Source organism: Quercus suber, unplaced genomic scaffold (assembly GCF_002906115.3).
Source record: "Quercus suber isolate HL8 unplaced genomic scaffold, Cork oak 2.0 scaffold_180, whole genome shotgun sequence".
In the NCBI taxonomy this organism is placed as follows: Eukaryota; Viridiplantae; Streptophyta; class Magnoliopsida; order Fagales; family Fagaceae; genus Quercus; species Quercus suber.
Genome location: NW_027069639.1, coordinates 233,540 through 242,935, shown reverse-complemented (window position 1 = coordinate 242,935; position 9,396 = coordinate 233,540). Strand labels below are relative to the sequence as shown.

The 9,396-nt window shown below is 35.9% G+C and overlaps 3 protein-coding genes across 4 annotated transcripts; 2 read left to right on the top strand and 1 right to left on the bottom strand.

Moving 5' to 3' along the window:
* Positions 1-667: 667 nt before the first annotated feature.
* LOC136069626 (uncharacterized) lies at positions 668-2,020 on the bottom strand. Its single transcript, XM_065778352.1, has 5 exons — positions 1,933-2,020; positions 1,291-1,550; positions 1,090-1,191; positions 816-1,008; positions 668-729 (listed from the first exon to the last, which is right to left on the bottom strand). Exons 1-5 carry the CDS (start codon positions 2,018-2,020, stop codon positions 668-670), a joined length of 705 nt encoding a protein of 234 aa, XP_065634424.1.
* Positions 2,021-3,225: 1,205 nt separating this feature from the next.
* On the top strand, positions 3,226-4,644 carry LOC136069625 (L10-interacting MYB domain-containing protein-like). The gene is made up of 4 exons (XM_065778351.1): positions 3,226-3,229; positions 3,284-3,342; positions 3,704-3,949; positions 4,041-4,644. The coding sequence occupies exons 1-4, from the start codon at positions 3,226-3,228 to the stop codon at positions 4,614-4,616; spliced, it is 885 nt and encodes a 294-aa protein (XP_065634423.1). The 3' UTR covers positions 4,617-4,644.
* A 258-nt stretch (positions 4,645-4,902) lies between these two features.
* On the top strand, positions 4,903-6,683 carry LOC112010355 (protein ALP1-like). Of its 2 annotated transcripts, none has more exons than XM_065778336.1 (3): positions 4,903-5,605; positions 5,698-5,854; positions 6,011-6,683. In XM_065778336.1, the coding sequence occupies exons 1-3, from the start codon at positions 4,910-4,912 to the stop codon at positions 6,163-6,165; spliced, it is 1,008 nt and encodes a 335-aa protein (XP_065634408.1). In that variant the 5' UTR covers positions 4,903-4,909; the 3' UTR covers positions 6,166-6,683. The 2 variants fall into 2 exon arrangements, with proteins under 2 accessions (XP_065634408.1, XP_065634407.1); XM_065778335.1 differs by having other exon boundaries at positions 5,698-5,902.
* Positions 6,684-9,396: the final 2,713 nt, after the last annotated feature.

The following is a 9,396-nucleotide window of genomic DNA, read 5'->3' as shown; positions in this document are numbered from 1 at the left end:
CATAGGGTATGCAGAGTTCAAATCCTGACTTTATTGACACCAATCTTCAAAATAACATATATATACACACACACACATACACATACGTAGCAAAAATCACGCATCAAAATTGTTATGGGGATACTAACAAGTTGTCTAGCATTATATAAGATTATTTGTGGGTTTTAGTTAGCTTAATTAGTAAAGTCTCCGATGATTGAATAAGAAATCTGGAATTCAATTTCTGCCTACACCAAAAACCAATTCGTGTCTTTGCCTAATAATAAATAACTATTATCAGGAGCAGAAGGTTGAAACTCTCTAAAATAAATATGAAACTCTCTAAAATATATATATATATATTAGGGAGTTTCAACCTATGGCATCGTATAAAAGATTAGTTATTGCGCACTAGATCCCAATAATTGAGATTAAGGTTTGGTCAAATTTATAACATACAATTTAGTAGAAATTTTTTTTTCTATATACAAATATGTCTATCGATTTTTTTAATTACTACTAAATTACAGAATAAATATAAGATATAATATTCAAATGTCAAAGTATTTCCAGAATCTTCTCATTATTCTTCCCAACTCCTAGAATTACGTAACTACTGGGCAATAGATCGATTATAGCTCATATAAAGACTATATGACTTTCTGAACTTCATAATTCTAACTTAGACTTATTCCAATGCTTGCACATGGGAGTACTTGACCGGTTGACCCTCTTTCTCTTTCCCTTTCCCTATAAAAAAAAAAGGATGAACGCCAGGAAGGGAATGGAAAGACCCAACATGGTTTTTCTGCAATACAGGTGTACTAACACCATACCAATTAAGGAGCCAGATATGATTAAGAAAGGCAGGAATGACAACTCTAAATCAGAAGCCAAATGCGTTACATACTTGATGCCGGTTAACTCAGTGCAAGCCTGAACAAAAATTGCAGCGGCCAAGGCGTTCTTCAAGTTGGAGTCAAAAAAAAGGGAGCTTACGCAATTGGGGTATGAAACTTCTACACATGGCTGCATATAATTAAAAAACTAAAGTTAAGACATTACAACGGAACTTTAGAAAGCAGGAAAGTAGCAGAACAACTTACTAACCTTCGAAAGCCTACTAAACATTGACAACACTGCAACGAGGAGCACCTGCAACAAAGCAGGAAGTGCTATTATCCCCAATTTGATGCGCCAGATGTTAGGAGCCTGAGAAAAAAAGAAAAAAGACAAAATGCATCGATCAAAATAATAACGAGAAACTCAGAAGAGCGGGGTAGTTGTTAAACAGGTTAAGAAAGTGATTACCCCGCTGTCAAAAATGTCAAAGAGATAGGAAAGGAAACTCCCTAAGCCCATCATCAACCCATTACAGGCGATGAGGGTCCCTCTCGTCTTAATGGCACTAGTTTCAAAAATGATTAATGGGCAGGACAGAGTCGCGATGCCCAACCTGAGACCAAAAAAGAACCTTCCAACAAGAAGAAGAGAGGGCTTAATGGAGAAATATGTGCAAGTAGCAGAACTGATAAACAAGGCGTCGGAAATGATGAGAGTCTTCCTAGGACCTAGGAAGTCGTAAAAGAAACAAAAGAGAATGCCCCCAGACATGGCTCCCACATAGAAATACGAAATGACTGTGTTGGTAAAGCTTTGTTTATCATCTATTGCGAATTCAAATAAGTGCCCGTTTGGTTGGGCTTTTAGAGCCCACTTTTACATGTTATGTGCATTTGCAAAATGCTGAGACAGTTTTTTGCGTTCAGCTCAGCCCAAAACGCAACTTTTTGAAAAAAGTTGCGTTTTGGGCCAAGGCAAAAAATAGTCTATGAACGCGCAACAAATATGGAGCATCAGAGGTCCATAAACAAAGGCAAACGCGCATATGTATCCGTTAGGTCTTCCTGTTTACCAAATTACCCTTGCAGATATATATACCTCAGTTCTCACGCTTTCTCTCGTCTCTTCTCTGCTCTGCCGTCAAGCCCTGAGCTCTCTCACTCTCACGCTCATCTCTTTTCTGCTCTGCCCTCTCCATGGTAAGTGAGCCGTGAACCTTCTTCCTCTTCCTCTTCTTCTGGCATTAGCCCATCTCATCCGTCTTTCTTGTCTTTCTTCAAGTGCCCGGATGAGAATGTATTTCTTCTGGCACTGAAAATGTATTTCTCAGACCACGGATGAGAGAGCACTTGAGATGAGCACTGGCATTAGCTCAATTTCCTGTCTTTCTTCAAGTGCCTGTTTCCTCTTCAAGTGCTCTCTCATCCGTGCACTGAAGTGTTTTTTTTTTAACACCGATCTGCTACCAAAATACCAAGTACCGATCTGCTACCAAGAACACCGATCTGCTACCAAAATACCAGGTACCAACACTGATCTGAATTTTTTTTTTTTTTTTTAACCGAGTGTGGGAAAAAAAATTTAGCTAAAAAATTTTCAGTGCTTCATGCTTTGTAATTTCTTGCCGGGTACTAAAAAATTTTTAGTGCTACATGCTTTGTAATTTTTTTTTCTTTTGTGGATGCTCTGTAACAGTGATGATGATAGTGCTACATGCTTAGGGAAAAATGCTTTGTAACAGTGCTTTGGGTAATTTTTCTTTTGTGGATGCTTTGTAAAATGCTTTGTAATTTTAGGGAAAAATTCTTTGTAATCTGTAAAATGCTTTGTAAAATGCTTTTCTGTTGGCTGTAAAATTCTTTGTAAAATGCTTTTCTGTTGGCTGTAAAATGCTTTGTAATCTCTCGTGCAATGCTTAGGGAAAAATTCTTTGTAATTTTCAGTGCTACATGCTTTGTAATTTTTTTTTCAGTGCTACATGCTTAGGGAAAAATGATTTTACCAGGAATACTATTATTATTATACTGTAGCATTGTGTTGTACCGTGTAATCTCTTGGCCAAGAAAAAGAAATGGAGAAAGAGATGATGTTTTTAACGGAAAATTTTAGTGACACTGATTTTGCCCCCAAAATTTTCACACCCATACAATAAGGGCAATTGAGTTTTATTTGCCTGGGTAAGGCAATGAACATTTGTCTCTGTAAGCTGAATTTTATTTACAATTATTCAATTAGTACCATTTGGTTTAGAAATTGATTGTATTACTCAGAAATATGACTTAAAACTTCCATCAATGAAGTCAGCCTTGACTAAGTTAAAAGCCTCACTGTCAGTGATAACTTGAAACAAGATACAGTAGCAGTTTTCTCGGCAACCCTGAAGAGAGTTATTGTTATAGATTAATGGGTATTGTTCCTTTACTTGTTTAGTTATTTGTTTTTGTTGATTGGAATTTAACAGTTTGGGTTTGGGGTCTGAAAATCAGAGGAGAAAAAAGACAATATGTAGTTGTTGTCAGGGTAATCATGGGGTTTTTATTAATAGTGATCTGATTAAATTAAAAACATTGCTAGTTTTTATGGTTTGTTTTTATGGTTTTAAAACTGCTAGTTTAACATATATCCAAACATTGTTTGCTTATTTTCCATTTACTATTTTTTAGTTCAACCTTGGCTGCTGTGAGATTTTTTATATTTTAAGTCAGCATTAAATATTTGTAATTGCTAAATTATGAATTCTATTTTTTGCATTTCTTATGGTTGGTTAACTTTATAGATAGGTAAAAACACCACTTCCAACCCTGAGGAAAAAAAGGCTAGAGCATTATGAGATATTAATCCAAGCTGGACAACTACTTTTTGTAAGCTTTGTGTGGAACAGATTCAACTTGGGAATAGATCAAAAGGTGTTGTCTTTAGTACCGAAGGTTGGACTACTCTAGTGACCAAATTTTGTGATGAGACTGGTCAAAACCATGGTAGGGGTCGATTAAAAAGTAGGTGGGATGTATTAAAAGGTGAATGGAGAGTGTGGGAACAATTGAGGAATCTTGACACAGGTTTAGGTTGGGATGCAGAGAAGGGAATGATTCTTGCTCCTGATGATTGGTGGACGCGGAAGTTGGAGGTGAGTTGAGTATTTTATTAATATGTAGTTAGTTGAAGATAGTTTTTTTATATTATTGTTATATGAGTGAAATTACAATTACATTTTGTAGGAATTACCCAAAGCTAGAAAATTTCGAGAGAAAGGTCCACAGAATCTAGATGAACTTGATATAATGTTTAGGGATGTTGCAGCAACTAGAGTAGCTGCATGGACCCCTTCTTCAAATACACTCCCTCCAACAATGCCACAAGAGGGTGCTGGTGATTCAGATGGTAGCTCCGAATTTAAGGATGATCGATGTGACATGAGTTTAGACATTGATAATTTGCAGCAAGGACATACTAGTCAATCACGTAATTCAGGACAAAAGCGAACTAGTGAATCAATACCCTCACAGAAGAAAAAGAAGAAGATAGGAGGAGCTGCAATGTTGGACAATCGTATTAGTCAATTAATAACTGTATGTCAGAATAGGCATGAAGGGACTTCTCAAGAGTCACCAAGTTCAATTGATAATGTCATGGCGATTGTGAGAACACTTCCTGGAGTGGATAGTAAGTTTGCGATTCAAGCTTCCATTGTTTTACTAAAAAGGTCACGTAGGGAGATGTTCCTAGCTTTCAAGGAGCCAGAGTCACAGCTGGAGTGGCTACAAGAAATGATTTGTAGGGAAAACAAGAAGTGACCAACCTTATGTGGTACTCTGTATTAGCTTAGGACTAATATTATTTTTATGTTGTATTAGCTTACGACTAATATTAGCTTTATTAAGTATGCTATGTTGTATTAACTTTAAACTATGTTATGTGATATTTAGTATTAGTTTTGGACTACTATATGTGTAATATAATATTAACTTGATGTTTTGAATTGGGACCTATTGTTGCCTTTTGTTACTTTGTTGATTATTATGTTGATTTATATTAAGTATTACCAATGGTTGATTATTTGTTACTTTGTTGTGTAGCGTAAACCAATATGGATGATTATAATGGTACTCATGAGAGTGGCCATTTTATGGAACTATTAATGGATGGGGATTACAGAAATTACTGTGATGATAATGATGGTGGTGATTATAACATTGCTGACAATAATAATGATGGTGATAACAATGATGATGATGATGATGAGAGTAGTAACAGTGATGATGATAGTGATAGTGATTCTGATGATGATGATGATAGTAACGACGATTCTGATGAGGAGTTTTACCAGCTTGTGGCAGTTACTTGTGAAGCAGTTGTGACATATTTCAATAAATACATTAATAAGACTCCTTGTTATGATTCTGAGGAAACAGGGTGGGCTTGGGTGAGACGTTGTATGGAAGGTAATGAGAAATTGTGTTACAACATGTTTAGAATGAAAAAGGAGGTGTTTCAAAATTTGTGTCAAGTTTTACAACATGACTATGGACTTCAACATTCAAGGAATATAAGATTAGAAGAGTCAGTGGCAATCTGTTTACTGATACTTGGTCATGGAACATGTAACCGAATGGTTCAAGAAATATTTCAGCATTCGGGTGAAACCATAAGTAGACATTTTGAGAAGATGGTCACTCTGTTGGGTGCTCGGTTTGCAGCTGCATATGTAAAGCCTTCGGATCCAACTTTTAGTGAAGTTCCAACCAAAATACAAGACCATCCAATTTATTGGCCACATTTCAAAGTATGTGTACTATTGTATATTTGAATAAGTGTTATTGTCTTTAAGATAATACAATGTATGTGGAACTGAAAACTATTAATATTGCTCATTAGGATTGCATCGGTGCGATTGATGGCACACATGTGACAGCGGTTGTACCTACTGATAAGTCTATTCCATACTATGGAAGAAAGGGATATCCAACCCAAAATGTGATAGCTGCATGTGACTTTGATATGTTATTCACATTTGTTTTGCCTGGATGGGAAGGTGCAGCACACGACACTCACATTTTTCTTGATACTATTCGTAAAGTAAGTAACAACTTTCCGCACCCACCACCAAGTTTGTAATTGATTAATCAATTGTTCATTATAATGACATATTGTGTGAGTGTGTTAATACAATTGAATTTTTTTTTTCTAGGGAAATATTATGTAGTTGATTCTGGATACCCAATGGTGAAAGGCTATTTGGCACCATACAAGGGGATATCATACCATCTTCAAGACTTTCGAAGGAGAGGTGGAAGCCCTAGAACTAGACATGAAAATTTTAATCATGCTCACTCATCTCTTTGATGTGTGATTGAGCACACTTTTGGTGTGTGGAAGAATAAATGGAGAATTATCAGAAACATGCCATCTTTTCCATTCCATATCCAAATATTTATTGTATCTGCTACTATGGCTCTTCATAATTTTGTTAGACTAAATGATAGGGATGATAGGGGCTTCATAAACGCCAATCGAGATTCAATTTCTAAAAGAGAACATAATAGTGAAGCAGGTAGCAGTTATGAGCAGAACTCAGGATCTTTAACAGACCCTGCGATGGTGGTTCTTCGTGATTCCATTGCTAATTCCATTTGGGAGGATAATAATTAGTAGTTGTCTTATTTATTTATTTATTTATAATATCATGTAGTACAATTTAAACTTGGGTTATTGGTATGTATTTTATCATATTTTTTACATTTTTGTGTTGTACAATTTAAAATTGGGTTATTGATATGTATTTTATATGTTTTTACATTTTTATGTAGTACAATTTAAATTTGGATTATTGGTGTATATTTTATCATCTTTTTACATTTTCATTTTGTGCTTCATGATGATGAAAATTATTTAGATTTAATTAATATTAATAAGAAGTCGTTAATGGTAATAACAAATAATTATGACACTAAAAAAGAAAAATTGCCCAAACATTATTAGAATAATACCAATAATATATTTATTATTATTATTATTATTTAGTAAGTATATGACGTAGTTGATTTTTAATTAAGTATGAAATAAACTCACATTAAAAAAAAAAAAAAAGGTATGAAATAAACTCCCTTATAATACATTGTCCTTTCTGGTAATTTACCCTTCAAACAGCCACTTTTATAAGTGCTAGCCAAACACTCAGCTTTTTCAAAAAGCACTTTTGAACAGCTTTACTAAACACTCAACTTTTTGAAACTCAGCTTTTTCATTATGGACTTTTTAAAAACTCCACTTTTTCATTATGCACTTTTATAAAAAGCTGAACCAAACTCACCCTTAGTAACTGTAATAAAGTAAAGTGAGTGTTTTGAAAAGTTAGTGGAATAAAAAAAAATAATTAAGAAATAATGCTAAAATAGTGTCTTAATATCTTTAGGAATGCTATAGTTGCTTTGCCTGTTCGATGAGGCCCATTTCACACTTTCTTAGTGTGCGTTTGGGAAGCGCGTTTTGCGCTTCCCAAACGCGTTTGCGTTTCTATCTTTTTTTTTTTTAATTTTTTTTTTTATACTTTTCAGCGTTCCCAGAGACGTAAAGGTTGATTTTTCACTGTTCACGGTTATTGTGCGGCTACTGTTCAATGAACAGTAGCTGCACTTGTTGACTTTTGTCCATGAACAATGCACGAATGCACTATTCACAGACCCACAATTTTCACTTTTCAACAACTTTTTTCATTAAAAATGGGCCCTACGGTACTATTCACACATTTAAAAATTATTTTGCTACAATGTTTTTAGTTTTCAATTGTATCCAAAAATTATTCGTGCACTGTTTTTAGTCTCTATTTCTATCTCTAAGCTCAGTTTCTCCTCTCTGGCCTTAAACTGAGTCAAGGTTAGCTTGGCAGTGGCTAGGGCTGTCCAAATCAATCGCCCACCAACCCAACCCGCCCCACCCACCCAGACCTGACCCTGAACCATCTGATTCGACAGCTCTGGCACTCGGGTCCTGACTCCAAAAACCCGATGCCGGTAGGTTGGGTTTCAAATCTCTTCCTCTAAAACCCATGAAACCCGACCCATCTGAAGTCCATTAAAATCTGGCTATTTTTTTCCAGATTCTGGCCACTTTTTCACTTAAATTGGTCGATTTTTGGCACAATAACCATCAATTCTAGCCGAACCAGTGATTTCTCATCACAATTTGGTAGAAATCTCACTGGATCCGATGAGATCTCGCCGGATCTGACGAGATCTCACCGGATCTTGGATGGATCTAGCAAGATCTTGCTAAATATGGCGAGATCTCGCCGCGTTTTGAAGGATTCTGGTGATTATTGGGTTCACTCGAAACCGATGACCACTCGTCGACAACCTGATCCGACGAATCCGTTACTGTTACGAGTTGGTTGCAGGTTAAAAAAGCACCCACCCAATCTTGTATAGGTTGGTTGAGGTTTGGGCAAAAACCTGACCCACCCAACCCATGGACAGTCCTAGCAGTGGCTTTTACTCGTTTTTCCCTCCCTTGTTCCCACTCTCTGTCAAAACCTCTGCCAAAAGCCACAATCTCTCTTTCTAGATTGGGCCTCTCTCTAAACCTAGACTAGAAATCTTAAGCTTTTCTCTCTTTGACTCTCTGTGTAGGGAGTATATAGCGGCCTGTGGGTCTCACCCATGAAATGGAAGTCCAAAAGGTTGTGGACCAGGTGGCACGTGGATTTTCAAGTGGTGGCAAGTGGATTTGCAGGTGGTGACGTGTGGAAAGGTTGGTGGTGTTAGGTTTCATGTTTTGGGTTTGGTTGTAATTCCAAAAGGTTCTGTTGTTATTGGGTTGTACTTGTGTTTGCTTGTAATGGGTATGGTAATTGGCAATTTGTTGGATGGATAGTTTGGATTAACGTCTCGGATCTTGGGTTGAAGATGAAGTGTGTGACCTAGAGAATGGTATTGTTGCACCTTCCTCTTCTCCTTCTTGAGTGGTGTTGGTTAGCCAAAAATTGCAAGAAAGAAGTGAAATTCTGTTTGGTTAGCAAGAAAAGAAAAAAAAAATGAGAAAAAGAATGAAATACTGATTGGATAAAAAAAAAAAGTAAGAATATTAAAAGGATAAATAAAAAATGGAAAAACTTGGTAAAGAAAATAAAATATTTTAAAAAGCTTATGTAGATTTTTTTTTTTTTTTGCCATCTAAGTAGTGAGGTGACTACTTAACCACATCATCGTCTTATTTAATCCTTTAATATTAAGCATGCCAACCATGAAAGTCATTAGCCATGTATGCATTTTTTGTTGACTGCAAATTAAAAATAATAATGACCAAATTAATTACTATCAAAATATAGGGGCTAAATTGGTAGTGACCCCAAAATGTGAGAATCAGGATAATATTTTAGCCAAAAAAAATCCAAACGTACCAAAAAAAACTATTAAAAAATATCTCCAAAAAAAAACTGTAGGGACTGGATTTAGGACACTTCTTCAGGTTAATAGAATGGACCCAAGCCCAGCTTGCCCTTCAATGAATTTATAGAGTATGGGCTCAAGAACTAGGCCTTAGTAAAGGGTACAACTGCCCTGCATGGTTGCATGTGAC

Coding starts and splice junctions, on each gene's coding strand:
- LOC136069626 (XM_065778352.1), bottom strand. CDS start 2,020: ATGGAGAGGGCAGAGCAGAAAAGAGATGAGCGTGAGAGTGAGAGAGCT. Junction 1,192..1,290: donor TTGACATTTTTGACAGCGGG/GTAATCACTTTC, acceptor TTTTTTTCTCAG/GCTCCTAACATCTGGCGCAT. Junction 1,009..1,089: donor TGTTTAGTAGGCTTTCGAAG/GTTAGTAAGTTG, acceptor AATTATATGCAG/CCATGTGTAGAAGTTTCATA.
- LOC136069625 (XM_065778351.1), top strand. Junction 3,343..3,703: donor AATATGTAGTTGTTGTCAGG/GTAATCATGGGG, acceptor TGTGTGGAACAG/ATTCAACTTGGGAATAGATC. Junction 3,950..4,040: donor GGTGGACGCGGAAGTTGGAG/GTGAGTTGAGTA, acceptor TACATTTTGTAG/GAATTACCCAAAGCTAGAAA.
- LOC112010355 (XM_065778335.1), top strand. CDS start 4,910: ATGGATGATTATAATGGTACTCATGAGAGTGGCCATTTTATGGAACTA. Junction 5,606..5,697: donor TTTATTGGCCACATTTCAAA/GTATGTGTACTA, acceptor ATTGCTCATTAG/GATTGCATCGGTGCGATTGA. Junction 5,903..6,010: donor TGATACTATTCGTAAAGTAA/GTAACAACTTTC, acceptor TTTTTTTTCTAG/GGAAATATTATGTAGTTGAT.